Source organism: Salmo salar, unplaced genomic scaffold (assembly GCF_905237065.1).
Source record: "Salmo salar unplaced genomic scaffold, Ssal_v3.1, whole genome shotgun sequence".
Classification (NCBI taxonomy): Eukaryota; Metazoa; Chordata; class Actinopteri; order Salmoniformes; family Salmonidae; genus Salmo; species Salmo salar.
The window spans coordinates 780,001-798,271 of record NW_025547587.1 but is presented as its reverse complement, the minus strand read 5'-3'; the positions used below and the strand labels follow the sequence as shown (position 1 = coordinate 798,271).

Below are 18,271 nucleotides of genomic sequence, written 5' to 3'. Positions count from 1 at the left end.
ACAGGTTCATCTGCCTCACCTAAAGCCCATTCTGGTGGGAAGCTGCTATAGACCACCAAGTGCTAACAGTCAGTATCTGGATAACGTGTGAAATGCTTGATAATGTATGTGATATCAACAGAGAGGTGTATTTTCTGGGTGACTTACATTTTTACTGGCTTTCATCACTCAAGAAAAAGCTTCAAACTGTTAACCAGTGCCTGCAACCTGGTTCAGGTTATTTACAAACAGCACAGGAATGAAATAATCCACATGGATTGATCTTAACTAATGCTGCAGAAATCTGCTCTAAAGCAGTATCCAAATCCATAGGATATATTGATCACAATATAGTAGCCACATCTATAAAACCAAAGTTCCAAAGGCTGTACCTAATATAGTGTATAAGAGGTCATACAACATGTTTTGTAATGATTCCTATGTTGAAGATGTACATAATATCTGTTGGTGTGTGGTGTGTAATGAGGAGCAACCAGACACTGCACTTTACACATTTATGAAACTACATATCCAAGTTACTAATAAGAATTGAACAATTTTATGATTGAGAGGGATGAGGCAAAAGGAATGGCAAATAAGTCTGGCTGCACAGCCGATTGGCCAAACGTACTGTAAATTGAGAAATCATGACTAAAACTTAACAAAAACAAGAAAAACTGTACTATATAAAAAAATTATTATATAAAGAATGATAACTTAAGTAACATTTTGGGCAAGAAGGCACGCTCAGCTCCATCATTCACTGAATCAGATGTCTTTCTCATCACAATACCCATTGATATTTCCAACTACTTCAATAATTTTTTTAATTGGCAAGATTAGCATACTTAGGCATGAAGTGCCAACAACTAATTCTGAAACAACACATCTGTGTATAACTGACCAAATTCTGAACCAACACATCTGTGTATAACTGACCAAATTCTGAAAGAAAAGCAAATGTAATTTTGAATTCCGTAAATTGAGTGTGGAAGAGGTGACATTTTTTGTTGTTGTCTAACAACAATGACAAGACACCTTGGTCTGACAACTTGGATGGAAAATGACTGAGGACTATTGCAGACGATATTGCCACTCCTATTCGTCATCTCTTCAATGTAAGCCTACAGGAAAGTGTGTGCCCTCAGGCCCTGGAGGGAAGCAAAAGTCATTCCACTACCCAGAATAGTAAAGCACCGTTTACTGTCTCAAACAGCCAACCAATCAGCCTGTTACCAACCATTAGTAAACTTTTGGAAAAAATTGTGTTTGACCAGATACAATGCTATTTCACAGTAAACAAAATTAACAAGAGAATTTCAGTACGCTTATAGGGAAGGACACTCAACAAGCACAACACTTACACAAATGACTGATGATTGGCTGAGAGAAATTGATGATAAAAATTGATTGTGGGGGCTGTTTTGTTAGACTTCAGTGCAGCTTTTGACATTATCAATCATAGTCTGCTACTGGAAAAACTTGTGTTATGGCTTTACACCCCCTGCTATAATGTGGATAAAGAGTTACCTGTCTAACAGAACACAGAGGGTGTTCTTTAATGGAAGCCTCTCCAACATAATCCAGCTAGAGTCAGGAATTCCCCAGGGCAGCTGTCTAGGCCCCTTACTTTTTTCAATCTTTACTAACGACATGCCACTGGCTCTGAGTAAAGCCAGTGTGTCTATGTGTGCTGATGACTCAATACTATACATGTAAGCTACCACAGCAAGTGAAATCACTGGAACACTTAACAAAGATCTGCAGTCAGTTTCAGAATGGGAGGCAAAAAAATAATTTAGTCCTAAATATAAAAAAAAACTAAAAGCATTGTATTTGTGACAAGTCATTCACTAAACCCTAAACTAAATCTTGTCATGAATAACATGTAAACTGAGCAAGTTGAGGAGACTAAACTGCTTGAAGTAACACTGGATTGTAAATTGTCATGGTGAAAACATATTGCTACAACAGTAGCTAAGATGGGGAGAAGTCTGTCCATAATAAAGCACTGCTCTTCCTTCATAACAACACTATCAACAAGGCAGGTCCTACAGGCCCAAGTTTTGTCGCACCTGGACTACTGTTCAGTCGTGTGGTCAGGTGCCACAAAGATGAAAAATACAGCACGGCTGGCCCTTAAACGTACACGGAGGGAACACAATGTATTGTAATGTTTTTAATTGTATATAACTGCCTTAATTTTGCTGGACCCCATGAAGAGTAGCTGCTGCCTTGGTAGGAACTAATGGGGATCCTTAATAAATACAAAATACAAAAATTGGTTGAATCAGAAGGTGGCTCTCATGTGATTGGTTGAATCAGAAGGTGGCTCTCATGTGATTGGTTAATTCCAAAAGCTGCAACCACGTGATTGGTTGATTCAGAAGGCTCTTCTAATTTGATTGATTGAATCATTCAGAAGGTGGCTCTCATGTGATTGGTTGATTCCAAAAGCTGCTCCCACGTGATTGGTTGCTTCAGAAGGCTCTTCTAATGTGATTGGTTGAATCATTCAGAAGGTGGCTCTCATGTGGTTTCTGGTGTTCTTTATCTCCAGTTCCAGCTGTGTGATCTGGACCTACACAAAACCACACAGTGATCTGATCAAAGGTTATCCCCTGATATCATCCACACCAGACCAGATAAACACACCAGACCAGATACACACACCAGACCAGACACACACACCAGACCAGACACACACACACACACACACACACACACACACACACACACACACACACACACACACACACACACACACACACACACACACACACACACACACACACACACACACACACACACACACACACACAGAGAGAGAGAGTGTACAAAACATTAAGAACACCTGCTCTTTCCATCACATACTGTAGACTGACCAGGTGAATCCAGGGGAAAGATATGATCCCTTATTGATGTCACTTGTTAAATCCACTTCATATCAGTGTAGATGAAGGGGAGGAGACACGTTAAAGAAGGATTTTTAAGCCTTGAGACAATTGAGACATGGATTGTGTATGTGTGCCATTCAGAGGGTGAATGGGCAAAACAAAATATTTATTAAGTCCCTTTAAACGGGGTATGGTAGTAGGTGCTAGGCGCACCAGTTTGTGTCAAGAACTGCAATGCTGCTGGGTTTTTCACGCTCAACAGTTTCCCCGTGTGTATCAAGAACGGTCCACCACCCAAAGGACATCCAGCCAACTTGACACAACTGTGGGAAGCATTGTAGTCGATGTGGGCCAGCATCCCTGTGGAACGCTTTCGACACCATGTAGAGTCCATGACCCGATGAATTGAGGCTGTTCTGAGGACAAAAGGGGATGCAACTCAATATTAGGAAGGTGTTCTTAATGTTTTTGTACACTCAGTGTTTACGCACTGACCGTTTTCTGGTTGAGCTGGTCTCTCAGTCCCCTGATCTCCTCTTGTTGTCTGTAGAATGCCTGTAGGAGCTGTAACACACAGAAACATACACAGAAACATCTCTGAACCAGAGCAAAATCAGATTTAGAGTTTTTTACTTAAGACTCTACAAAACTGGCAATAGGCCTTCATGTGTAGCCTATGACAGCCTGTCCCACTCACCTCACTCTCTGTCCTGGGTGGAGGGCACTCTGAGGGCTCACAACAGTGGGGAGTGTAGGCCCAACCCGGAGCCTGGGTCTCGTCTGGCTGCCAGCCCGACAGATCAGCCACTTCCCTTGGGTACTTGGCGTCCTGGTAGGCTAGCTGCTCCTGGAGGAAGGCCTGCTCCGTGGATCCAGTCTCTCCTGGTCCCCCACTCTGGAAGCTGCTCAGCCCCCTCCTGGGTAGGGTCTCTGGGTAGGGGTTGGCTACGTTAGTGCCAGGTTTCAGACACATCAGCACCGGGCCTGGTGGGATGGATATAACAATGGTTTAGGGTGTGTCTCAAATGGCACCCTTTTTCCCCCCCTATTGAGTCCACTACTTTGAGACCAGACCGTTAGAGAATAGGGTGCCATTTGGGATGAAGCCTTGTGTTTAGGGATTGAAGGGGAGAAACTGTGTTTTATAATCTCTGCTGGTCAGCCATGTTGGTTACCAGTATCCCTATATCGAATGAGGAATAAGGTGGATAGATGAGGCCTACTGGTTTGCCAGTTTCCCTATTATACAGGCCTTTCTATGCAACTGAGAGCCATAGCTGACCATGTTGGTTCCAGTGTCCCTGTAATGAATAAGGAACGGAGGAATAACTTGGAGCGTTCACGTGCTCGGAAGGAAAGCAAGAACCATTCTCACCATTGACAGATGAAATCGCCACCATGTTTGTTGCCATTTTCAGTGGTGCGTGACGTCAGTGTTTAGCATGTGGGAAAGATCGGGATCCAGAGATCATACCCGAGTTTCCTAGTCGTAATTACCAGTTCCAAAGCATGACGTGAATGCGGAAAGGGGCCTACTGGTCAGCCAGTTTCCCTATTATACAGGCCTTTATATGCAACTGAGAGCCATAGTCGCCCATCTTGGCTCCCAGTTACACTGACCTCTATTGATCCCTGAGAGCCACTGTTGAGCCGTCAGGGCCGCCTCGTTGCCCGCTGTCATGGGGAAGATGTCATCCTGGAAGGTCTTTGGGGACTGTAGAGAGGACATAAAACAGTTGAATGAACTCTCTCTCTTTCTCTCTCCCCTTCCCGCTCTCTCTCTCTCTCTCTTTCTCTATCCCTCTTTCTCTCTCTCTTTCTCCCTCTCTCTTTCTCTATCCCTCTTTCTCTATCCCTCTTTCTCTCTCCCTTTTCCACTCTCTCTATCCCTCTTTATCTCCTTCTCTGCCTCGCTCTCTTTCTCTGAAAACTCAAATTGCTTTATTGGCATGACAAACATTGAATAAATATTGCCAAAGCGTCAATGTTACAGCTGCATTAAGTCCTATACATCGAAATACATTAAAATATGTCCTTAAACGTCACTAGATGGTAGAACCGCTGTCCATGAAGAGTGGTGTGTAATTCTACCCTGCGAGGGACGATCATGGAGAGCGGCTCGACCAGGTCCTTAACGGTCACCAAGCGGTAGAACCGGAACACCTCACAGGAACTCACGTCCAGACCGCGCTTCGGCATGACCCCTGGAGAGGTCAAGAGTTCACAAGGTCAGAGGTGAACGAACACAAGGGTGTTCACTATGTCAGTTCATATGTATATATAAAAAAAAAAAAATGTGATCTGAATCCCAGAACATTTAACAGGCAAGGTTATTATTAGGTATAATGTGTCCATAGAACAGCATAAAACACTTCAAACTCTCCATGTGACTGCATCTTGACAACGGATGAATGGACAGAAGCTCATTAACAACTAAACATATCTGTTTATACAGTCCATAAACAGTCCATACACAGTCCATACACAGTCCATACACAGTCCATACACAGTCCATGTGTGTGTGTGTGTGTGTGTGTGTGTGTGTGTATATATATGTGCTTCCCCAATCCTTTCTGAAGCAGTATTGTGTGTGTGTGTGTGTGTGTGTGTGTGTGTGTGTGTGTGTGTGTGTGTGTGTGTGTGTGTGTGTGCTTCCCCAATCCTTTCTGAGGCAGTATTGTGTGTGTGTGTGTGTGTGTGTGTGTGTGTGCTCCTCTCTGAGGCAGTAGTGTGTGTGTGTGTGTGTGTGTGTGCTCTTACCCAATCCTTTCTGAAGCAATAATGTGTGTGTGTGTGTGATCTTACCCAATCCTTTCTGAGGCAGTAGGGAGTAATACTCAGTGAGGAACTGAACGTAGGGCTTCTCAGAACTGATCTCATAATACCTAATGTTACCATCCCCCTGGAACACACACACACACACACACACACACACACACACACACACACACACACACACACACACACACACACACACACACACACACACACACACACACAGTATCAGGGTCGTTAGCAGAGTGATTATCAGTACCTTGCCAGCCAGGTAGAGTTTATCAGGGTCGTTAGCAGACTGATTGATCAGTATTGATTACCTTGCCAGCCAGGTAGAGGATGTGTGTATCAGGGTCGTTAGCAGACTGATTGATCAGTATTGATTACCTTGCCAGCCAGGTAGAGGATGTGTGTATCAGGGTCGTAGAATGGGAAGAGAACTCCTGCAGCTCCATCCACTTCCTCCTCCGACAGCGGCTCTGACAGATCATCCTATGTGTCAGAAATAAAACATTGAATGGTGTGTGTGTGTGTGTGTGTGTGTGTGTGTGTGTGTGTGTGTGTGTGTGTGTGTGTGTGTGTGTGTGTGTGTGTGTGTGTGTGCTCTCTCACTGGATCCCACAATGTGATCTGTCTTTGGTTCCATGGTGAGCTGCCAGTAGAAAACAGCATGTTCTGGTCTCCTATAAACACCACCTTATTGGCCCTGTGGTGTTTACTGCTGGACACCTACACACACACACACACACACACACACACAGACACACACACACACACACACACACACACACACACACACACACACACACACACACACACACACACACACACACACAGACACACACACAGACACACACACACACACACACACACACAGACACACACACACACACAGACACACACACACACACACAGACACACACAGACACACACACACAGACACACACACACACACACACACACACACACACACACACACACACACACACACACACACACACACACACACACACACACACACACACACACACACACACACACACAGACACACACACACACACACAGACACACACACAGACACAGACACACAGACACACACACAGACACACAGACACACACACACACACAGAGACACAGGCACACACACACACACACACACACACACACAGACACACAGACACAGACACACACACAGACACACACACACACACGAGTAATAATGTTCAAGACAGGGCCCTCTTTCCAACTCTCTAATCCTTCTTGATTAGATGTATTAGGTATTATACATTATTAGTTATCCTGAACCATCTCTATATCTATCTACTAGACAGTCAAGGACACATAAAGAATATGAACAAAATATAGTATTCATTTTCAACACAAATCATTTTAATATAAATTAACAACGTTTGGTAAATTACCGGGACGTTGGTAAATTACCGGGACGTTGGTAAATTACTGTAATCTTGGTAAATTACCGGGACGTTGGTAAATTACCGGGACGTTGGTAAATTACCGGGACGTTGGTAAATTACCGGGACGTTGATAAATTACCGGGACGTTGGTAAATTACTGTAATCTTGGTAAATTACCGGGACGTTGGTAAATTACTGTAATCTTGGTAAATTACCGGGACGTTGGTAAATTACCGGGACGTTGGTAAATTACCGGGACGTTGGTAAATTACCGGGACGTTGATAAATTACCGGGACGTTGGTAAATTACCGGGACGTTGGTAAATTACCGGGACGTTGGTAAATTACCGTGACGTTGGTAAATTACTGTAATCTTGGTAAATTACCGAGACGTTGATAAATTACCGGGACGTTGGTAAATTACCAGGACGTTGGTAAATTACCGGGACGTTGATAAATTACCGTGACGTTGGTAAATTACTGTAATCTTGGTAAATTACCGGGACGTTGGTAAATTACCGGGACGTTGATAAATTACCGGGACGTTGGTAAATTACTGTAATCTTGGTAAATTACCGGGACGTTGGTAAATTACCGGGACGTTGATAAATTACCGGGACGTTGGTAAATTACTGTAATCTTGGTAAATTACCGGGACGTTGGTAAATTACCGGGACGTTGATAAATTACCGGGACGTTGGTAAATTACCAGGACGTTGGTAAATGACCGGGACGTTGGTAAATTACCAGGACGTTGGTAAATTACCGGGACGTTGGTAAATTACCAGGACGTTGGTAAATTACCGGGACGTTCATAAATTACCGGGACGTTGGTAAATTACTGTAATCTTGGTAAATTACCGGGACGTTGGTAAATTACCGGGACGTTGATAAATTACCGGGACGTTGGTAAATTACCGGGACGTTGGTAAATTACCGGGACGTTGATAAATTACCGTGACGTTGGTAAATTACTGTAATCTTGGTAATTTACCGGGACGTTGGTAAATTACCGGGACGTTGATAAATTACCGTGACGTTGGTAAATTACTGTAATCTTGGTAAATTACCGGGACGTTGGTAAATTACCGGGACGTTGATAAATTACCGGGACGTTGGTAAATTACTGTAATCTTGGTAAATTACCGGGACGTTGGTAAATTACTGTAATCTTGGTAAATTACCAGGACGTTGGTAAATTACCGGGACGTTAATAAATTACCGGGACGTTGGTAAATTACCGGGACGTTGGTAAATTACTGTAATCTTGGTAAATTACCAGGACGTTGGTAAATTACCGGGACGTTGGTAAATTACCAGGACGTTGGTAAATTACCGGGACGTTGGTAAATTACCAGGACGTTGGTAAATTACCGGGACGTTGGTAAATTACCGGGACGTTGGTAAATTACCGGGACGTTGATAAATTACCGGGACGTTGGTAAATTACTGTAATCTTGGTAAATTACTGTAATCTTGGTAAATTACCGGGACGTTGGTAAATTACCGGGACGTTGATAAATTACCGGGACGTTGGTAAATTACCAGGACGTTGGTAAATTACCGGGACGTTGGTAAATTACCGGGACGTTGGTAAATTACTGTAATCTTGGTAAATTACCAGGACGTTGGTAAATTACCGGGACGTTGGTAAATTACCAGGACGTTGGTAAATTACCGGGACGTTGGTAAATTACCGGGACGTTGGTAAATTACTGTAATCTTGGTAAATTACCGGGACGTTGGTAAATTACCAGGACGTTGGTAAATTACCGGGACGTTGGTAAATTACCAGGACGTTGGTAAATTACCGGGACGTTGGTAAATTACCGGGACGTTGGTAAATTACCGTGATGTTGGTAAAATACCGGGACTTTGACCAGCCAGACAGACCTGTATGAGGCGTCCAGTGCGTGGGTCCATGACTCGGATCTTCTTGTCCAGGCTGGTGGTAGCTAGAGAGCTGCCGTCATTGTTGAAGGACATGGAGAGAACCAGCTCAGTATGAAGAGATATAACACATACTGGGTTCCTCAGCACTGAGTCGCACACTGACACATCCCAGACCATCACCTGTAGGAGAGAGGGGAGAGAGAGAGAGAGAGAGAGAGAGAAAGGAGAGAGAAAGAGAGAAAGAGAGGAGAGAGAGAGAGAGAAAGGAGAGAGAGAGAGAGAGAGAGAGAACAGACAGCGAGACATTGTGTGTGTGTGTTTGTCTTTTCAGACAGTGTGTGTGTGTTTGTCTCTTCAGACAGTGTGTGTGTGTGTGTTTGTCTTTTCAGACAGTGTGTGTGTGTTTGTCTTTTCAGACAGTGTGTGTGTTTGTCTTTTCAGACAGTGTGTGTGTGTGTTTGTCTTTTCAGACAGTGTGTGTGTGTTTCTACCTTGTAGTCGTAGGCTGAGCTGACCAGTAGATCCCTAGCAGTAGGGTGCCATTCTATCAGGTTGACTCTGCGGCTGTGACCCTGAAGCACCTTCCTAGGGAGGGTCATGTTCTGATGGACACCATTGGTTGGGATGTCCCATAGCTTTACCTGTAACACATACAGGGGACACGCACACACACACAACACACACACACACACACACGTCAACACACACAACGCATGTCAACACACACACACACACAGACACACACAGACACACACACACACACGCACACACACACAACACACACACACACACACGTCAACACACACAACGCATGTCAACACACACACACACACACACACACACACACACACACACACACACACACACACACACACACACACACACACACACACACACACACACACACACACACTAGGGCTGACCGCAATTAGTCGACTGGTCGATCGTTTGGGCATTAGGCTGTTGGTCGGCCGAGATCGTTTTAGTCGAGCGTCTCTGTGAACTAATCCATTTTGGACTAAAAGCCAATTTATTCTCGATTCGGAAATGTGGTCGGAGGCTCCACACATAGAGGGTGTGACGCAATTGCGGAGCCCCCGGTGGTCAAATCGAGGTCCGTACCGCATCTCCATTGCGCCTCCCAAATTTTGTAACTATGACGAGGGCTCTGTATAGCTCCACATTGACATGATTGGTTGACGGTAGGTGTGGGCGGTACATCTTTTATAAGCACAAACTCACTTCCTTCAGGCTATTCTTGCCTCCACTTCTGCTGAGGCCATATCACCGTAAATGATGCATGGCCAATGCAGATGTCGGATTGACCATGCGCCCAGAATGCACTTCTCTCCCTCCAGAATGCACTTCTCTCTTGCCAATTTGTGCACATTCATTGTTTCATAACTTCATTTGTGTGAATTTTTGTTTGTTTGTTGTTACCTTCTATTGTTTGTGCTAGAATAATTACAAGGTTATATTGAATACTGTTTTATGCAATAGAATAGGTGTCACGCTTGTCGTTGGAAATTGAGGACCAAAACGCAGCAAGTATGTGTATGCTCATCTTGTTTATTAACTTCCAAAAAACGAACGTACAAAAATAACAAAAAAAACACGAACGATTGACAAACTGACAGTCTGGTAAGGCACTAGGCTAAACACAGAACAATCACCCACAAAATACAAGACAAACACACCCAACTAATATAGGACTTCCAATCAAAGACAACACCAAAACATAGAAATACCTAAACATAAACCAAAACCCGGAAATACTAAATCAAACGCCCTTTTAACAAACACACCACCCCGAACCACATAAAACGAATACCCTCTGCCACGTCCTGACCAAACTACAATACTAATTAACCCTTATACTGGCCAGGACGTGACAGTACCCCCCCCTTAAAGGTGCTACCCCAGAAGCACCTTAACAAAAAATAACCCCAAGCAACACCAACAAAAAGTCCCCTTTTCTAAAGGGAGGGAAGGGAGGGTGGCTGCAGTCAACGACGGCACTGTGCTACACCCCCCCTCCCCAACCCACCTATTTCTGGAGGTGGCTCTGGTTCCGGCCGTTCCAGGCTGTCGGGCCAGTCTGGCCACTCGGGGCAGTCTGGGCAGTCTGGCATCGCCGAGGGGCAGTCGGGCCAGTCTGGCAGTTCGGGACAGTCTGGGCAGTCTGGCAACTCGGGACAGTCTGGGCAGTCTGGCAACTCGGGACAGTCTGGCAACTCGGGACAGTCTGGGCTGTCTGGCAACTCGGGACAGTCTGGGCAGTCTGGCCACTCGGGACAGTCTGGGCAGTCTGGCCACTCGGGGCAGTCTGGGCAGTCTGGCCACTCGGGGCAGTCTGGGCAGTCTGGCCACTCGGGGCAGTCTGGGCAGTCTGGCCACTCGGGGCAGTCTGGGCAGTCTGGCCGCTCGGGACAGTCTGGCCGCTCGGGACAGTCTGGGCAGTCTGGCCGCTCGGGGCAGTCCGGCCGCTCGGGGCAGTCCGGCAGTTCAGGGCAGTCTGGCCACTCCGGCAGTTCAGGGCAGTCTGGCCACTCCGGCAGTTCAGCGCAGTCTGACCACTCCGGCAGTTCAGGGCAGTCTGGCCACTCCGGCAGTTCAGCGCAGTCTGGCCACTCCGGCAGTTCAGGGCAGTCTGGCCACTCCGGCAGTTCAGCGCCGTCTGGCCACTTCGGCAGTTCAGCGCAGTCTGTTGACGACTGTTGACTGGCGGGCAGCTCTGACGACTGTTGACTGGCGGGCAGCTCTGACGACTGTTGACTGGCGGGCAGCTCTGACGACGACTGTTGACTGGCGGGCAGCTCTGACGACGACTGTTGACTGGCGGGCAGCTCTGACGACGACTGTTGACTGGCGGGCAGCTCTGACGACGACTGTTGACTGGCGGGCAGCTCTGACGACGACTGTTGACTGGCGGGCAGCTCTGACGACGACTGTTGACTGGCGGGCAGCTCTGACGACGACTGTTGACTGGCGGGCAGCTCTGGTGACTGTTGACTGGCGGGCAGCTCTGGTGACTGTTGACTGGCGAGGCTGGGTTTACGCCCTTGTAGCCTGGTGCGTGGTGCTGGTACTGGGCTTACCAGATTAAGAACACGCACCTCCAGGCTAGTGCGGGGAGCGGGAACAGGACGAGTCGGACTGAGTTGACGCACTTCTGGGTCCGCACGAGAGACAGGAGCTGGAAACCCAGGGCTATGGAGGCGCACAGTCGGTCTAGATCTTACCTACTGCACAACCCGCCTTGGCTGGATGGAACTAGTAGCCCTGTACGAGCGGGGTGCTCGTACAGGGCAGACTGGGCTGTGCAGGGGCCTGATGGTAGCCGTGCGTAGAGCGGGAGTTGGGTAGCCTGGTCCTCGGAGGCGTACCGGCGACCAGATGCGCTGCGCAGGCATCCTCCTACCAGGCTGGATGCCCGCTCTAGCACGGCACCTGCGAGGGGCTGGAATAACGCGCACCGGACTGTGCGTGCGTATGGGTGAGATAGTGCACTCCTCAGCGAAACATAGCGCTCTCCACCCCATACGCTCCTCCATATAACCACGGGTAGCTGGCTTCCGGCTCTTCTTACGCCTAGCCAAACTACCCGTGTGCCCCCCCCAAAAAAATTATTGGGGGTGCCTCTCGTGCTTCTCCCTCAGCGCGTCCATGGCCTCGTACCTACGCCTCTGCCTTGGCTGCCTCAATTTCCCACTGCGGGCGGCGATAATCCCCAGCCTGGTGCCAAGGTCCGGCCCCGTCCAGAACTTCCTCCCAGGTCCATTTCTCCCGCCAGTCCAACTCGAAGTCCCTCTGCTCCTTCTTCTGCTGCTTGGTCCATAGTTGGTGGGTGATTCTGTCACGGTTGTCGTTGGAAATTGAGGACCAAAACGCAGCAGGTATGTGTATGCTCATCTTGTTTATTAACTTCCAAAAAACGAACGTACAAAAATAACAAAAAAACACGAACGATTGACAAACTGACAGTCTGGTAAGGCACTAGGCTAAACACAGAACAATCACCCACAAAATACAAGACAAACACACCCAACTAATATAGGACTTCCAATCAAAGGCAACACCAAAACATAGAAATACCTAAACATAAACCAAAACCCGGAAATACTAAATCAAACACCCTTTTAACAAACACACCACCCCGAACCACATAAAACGAATACCCTCTGCCACGTCCTGACCAAACTACAATACTAATTAACCCTTATACTGGCCAGGACGTGACAATAGGGTTCTATTGGTACGCTCTCATCTGTTTCTGTGTGAAGCTTTGGGTTGGAAAGTGATTTACATATGGCTTGGTGATAAGACCACATTCCATTCCATGAGTCGTGTCTGTGTGTCCCTAACCGGTGCCCCCTTCATATTGACTCTGTACCGATACTCCACTGTATATAGTGTCGCTATTGTTATTTCACTGCTGGTCTTTAATTACTTGTTCCTTTTATTTCCTATTTATATATATATATATATATTTTAACTGCATTGTTGATTAAGGGCTTGTATAAGTAAGCATTTCACTGTGAGGTCTACTACACCTGTTGTATTCAGCATTTCACTGTGAGGTCTACTACACCTGTTGTATTCAGCATTTCACTGTGAGGTCTACTACACCTGTTGTATTCAGCATTTCACTGTGAGGTCTACTACACCTGTTGTATTCAGCATTTCACTGTGAGGTCTACTACACCTGTTGTATTCAGCATTTCACTGTGAGGTCTACTACACCTGTTGTATTCAGCATTTCACTGTGAGGTCTACTACACCTGTTGTATTCAGCATTTCACTGTAAGGTCTACTACACCTGTTGTATTCAGCATTTCACTGTAAGGTCTACTATACCTGTTGTATTCAGCATTTCACTGTAAGGTCTACTACACCTGTTGTATTCAGCATTTCACTGTGAGGTCTACTACACCTGTTGTATTCAGCATTTCACTGTAAGGTCTACTACACCTGTTGTATTCAGCATTTCACTGTGTGGTCTACTACACCTGTTGTATTCAGCATTTCACTGTAAGGTCTACTACACCTGTTGTATTCAGCATTTCACTGTGAGGTCTACTACACCTGTTGTATTCAGCATTTCACTGTGAGGTCTACTACACCTGTTGTATTCAGCATTTCACTGTAAGGTCTACTACACCTGTTGTATTCAGCATTTCACTGTGAGGTCTACTACACCTGTTGTATTCAGCATTTCACTGTAAGGTCTACTACACCTGTTGTATTCAGCATTTCACTGTGAGGTCTACTACACCTGTTGTATTCAGCATTTCACTGTGAGGTCTACTACACCTGTTGTATTCAGCATTTCACTGTGAGGTCTACTACACCTGTTGTATTCAGCATTTCACTGTGAGGTCTACTACACCTGTTGTATTCAGCATTTCACTGTGAGGTCTACACCTGTTGTATTCAGTATTTCACTGTAAGGTCTACTACACCTGTTGTATTCAGCATTTCACTGTAAGGTCTACTACACCTGTTGTATTCAGCATTTCACTGTGAGGTCTACTACACCTGTTGTATTCAGCATTTCACTGTAAGGTCTACTACACCTGTTGTATTCAGCATTTCACTGTGAGGTCTACTACACCTGTTGTATTCAGCATTTCACTGTGTGGTCTACTACACCTGTTGTATTCAGCATTTCACTGTAAGGTCTACTACACCTGTTGTATTCAGCATTTCACTGTAAGGTCTACTACACCTGTTGTATTCAGCATTTCACTGTTAGGTCTACTACACCTGTTGTATTCAGCATTTCACTGTGTGGTCTACTACACCTGTTGTATTCAGCATTTCACTGTGTGGTCTACTACACCTGTTGTATTCAGCATTTCACTGTAAGGTCTACTACACCTGTTGTATTCAGCATTTCACTGTTGTATTCGGTGCACGTGACAAATAAACTTTGATTTGATTTGATAGAAAATAAAGAGTTGTAACCTAACGCTGTTTATTTCGGCTTTAACACCATTAGGTGACCGTTATTAACACTCCATTACTGCAGTAAATAAATAACAAAAGTTCAATTGTTTTAAAGAAGAAATCTAAAAGTATCTCCTATTGACTAGAATAATTACCACGACATGTTAGTGTATATCAATTCCCCATTACATATTTCACCAGTAGTATATTTACCATTAATTCCTTGCATTTCTAATCTACAATGTTGGTTACTTTGGTTACGGTCATTTCTTTCAATATTATTGTTCCAGTCTTCCTGTTCTCATTGTCGGAGTGGACACATTGTTTTGGTTTATTTAATTCCATTCTACGAGTTCTGTCAATTTAGTCATTGTCTTTTGTTTGAAGCGCTTCTGTCAATGTTGAGTAAGGACGCACACGCATAGAAGTAGGCCTATAAGCTAGCTGGCCTGATTTACACATAGAAGTAGGCCTATAAGCTAGCTGGCCTGATTTACACATAGAAGTAGGCCTATAGGTTAGCTGGCCTGATTTACACATAGAAGTAGGCCTATAGGCTAGGTGGCCTGATTTACACATAGAAGTAGGCCTATAGGCTAGCTGGCCTGATTTACACATAGAAGTAGGCCTATAGGTTAGCTGGCCTGATTTACACATAGAAGTAGGCCTATAGGCTAGTTGGCCTGATTTACACATAGAATTAGGCCTATAGGTTAGCTGGCCTGATTTACACATAGAAGTAGGCCTATAGGCTAGTTGGCCTGATTTACACATAGAAGTAGGTCTATAGGCTAGAGCTGGCTTTCTGATTGGCTTAACACACCAACATGAATGACCTGTGGAGCTTCTCAAAGTAATGTTTTCTTCACCTCAAACAGCAAGCAAACAAAGTCTGTTTTTTTACATCCATTGAGAATGACAATAGTTCCTCAATGCCTTTGAAAAATCTTTCCAGCTCTCTCCCTTTCGATGACCACTCAGAGTGAAAGGGAAAAATGTCATGCTCAGATCCAGTGGAAACGTCATAAAATAGACCTACCTGATAAGTTCTTATCAGTGCTTGACTTGGACTGTAACAGGTTTCGGTACTCATTTTGGGTGCCGGTACTGTTTATATTTAGGTGCAGGAGTTCCACAATACTTTTGAGCTAATATTCTATAAGAGGAGCAGGAGCTCAAGCAGTAGAACATTTGAGGTTCCGGTACACTGCTCAGGTGAGCTCCCGCCCAAGTCAACCACAGCTTATTATCCCTTTGCTCAAATAACCTACAGCTGATGTGTCTGTCCCAAGCTCATTGGTATGGGAAACTGAGGACCCAGAATATTTTATACAATTTTGCAAGTTTGCTAGCACATGCTTAGGGCTCAAGTTAATAAAAAATAATTCAAGTTCGTTGCAGACAGGCAATGTGATTTTTTAAATATTTATTTTCATCGGGCTGCAATGTTTTTATTTGTTGGCTTTTTATATACATTTTTACATTTAGCAGACACGCTTATCCAGAGCGACTTACAGTAGTGAATGCATACATTTCATAAAAAAAATTCCGTACTGGTCCCCCGTGGGAATCGAACCCACAACGCTGGCGTAGCAAACACCACGCTCTACCAACTGAGCCACACGTGACCTATTTTAACATAGTTGGTCAACTGTAATATAAGTTACTTCTTAGGTTTGTATCATTTTCATTTAGATTTGGGTATTATTTTGATTAAACTACATGACAATGATTTTAAGATAGGAAGACATTATTATAAATTAAATAAAACTGTTTCACGAAAATGTGCAAATGAAAACCGTAACTGGTACGCAGATCGGTAGAAATGGTAAGATAAATTGGCATTCAACATGAGAAAGGTTGTCGACTCCTCGTGTAGCTTATTACCGGCAACTTCAGGAGAGTAATCTCTCTATCTGTGAAAGCCAGCAGGAGGAGAATAGTTGGGTCAGGTTAAGGCTTTTTTCTTCTGGTTATCTAGATCTCTGGCACCCTCTTGAGACATTTGTCTTATTTAATTCAATCATAAGCTTAAAGCATCAGAAAAGTTCAGTACATGTAGTTGATATTATTAACCAATAGGGTGTGTCTATCTATGGAAAAATACACGTTTTTAAAATGTCCAACAATCGATTGGTCGAAAGAACAGACGACTTTCGGGTTGACCAAGATTTGTTTTTGTCGGGGACAGCCCTACAACACACACAACGCACGTCAATACACAACACACACAACGCACGTCAATACACACAACACACGTCAACAAACACAACGCACGTCAATACACAACACACACAACGCACGTCAATACACACAACACACGTCAACAAACACAACGCACGTCAATACACACAACACACGTCAACACACACAATACACATCAACACACACAGCGCACGTCAACACACACAACGCACGTCAATACACACAACACACGTCAACACACACAATACACATCAACACACACAGCGCACGTCAACACACGTCAACGCACGTCAATACACATCAACACACACAACGCACGTCAATACACACAACACACGTCAACACACACAACGCACGCCAATACACAACACACACAACGCACGTCAATACACACAACACACGTCAACAAACACAACGCACGTCAATACACACAACACACGTCAACACACACAATACACATCAACACACACAGCGCACGTCAACACACACAACGCACGTCAATACACATCAACACACACAACGCACGTCAATACACACAACACACGTCAACACACACAACGCACGTCAATACACACAGCGCACGTCAACACACACAACGCACGTCAATACACATCAACACACACAACGCACGTCAATACACACAACACACGTCGACACACACACACACACACACACAACACACGTCAATACACACACACACAACACACGCCAACACACACAACGCACATCAACACACAACAAACGTCAATACACACACACACAACGCATGTCAACACACACACACACACAGCTTCAATTCAGCACTGGGAATAAAGACAGTTTCAAAGAATGTTTTGAAACATCAGAGTTCATATCCACTGTGGACTAATTAGGAGTCAACAGTGTATAGAGTGTACTAACGACTACTGTGGTTGTATATCAGTGTATAGTGTGTACTAACGACTACTGTGGTTGTATATCAGTGTATAGTGTGTACTAACGACTACTGTGCATCTATACCTGTATATAGTGTGTACTAACGACTACTGTGCATTTATATCTGTATATAGTGTGTACTAACGACTACTGTGGCTGTATATCAGTGTATAGTGTTTACTAACAACTCCTATGGTTGTATATATGTGTATAGTGTGTACTAATGACTACTGTGCATGTATA

The 18,271-nt window shown here is 44.8% G+C and overlaps 1 protein-coding gene across 1 annotated transcript in view; it reads right to left on the bottom strand.

Moving 5' to 3' along the window:
- Positions 1–1,579: 1,579 nt before the first annotated feature.
- Positions 1,580–18,271, bottom strand: part of LOC106578165 (coronin-2A) — a 23,235-nt gene continuing 6,543 nt past the window's right edge. The window contains exons 4-13 of the mRNA XM_045711408.1: positions 9,451–9,600; positions 8,960–9,139; positions 6,264–6,380; positions 6,039–6,143; positions 5,682–5,778; positions 4,968–5,080; positions 4,497–4,590; positions 3,574–3,860; positions 3,372–3,440; positions 1,580–2,560 (exon numbers count right to left, since the gene is read on the bottom strand). Of these exons, the coding sequence (XP_045567364.1) occupies positions 2,495–2,560; positions 3,372–3,440; positions 3,574–3,860; positions 4,497–4,590; positions 4,968–5,080; positions 5,682–5,778; positions 6,039–6,143; positions 6,264–6,380; positions 8,960–9,139; positions 9,451–9,600 (1,278 nt within the window). The 3' untranslated portion in view covers positions 1,580–2,494. The remainder of the gene's footprint in view (positions 2,561–3,371; positions 3,441–3,573; positions 3,861–4,496; positions 4,591–4,967; positions 5,081–5,681; positions 5,779–6,038; positions 6,144–6,263; positions 6,381–8,959; positions 9,140–9,450; positions 9,601–18,271) is intronic.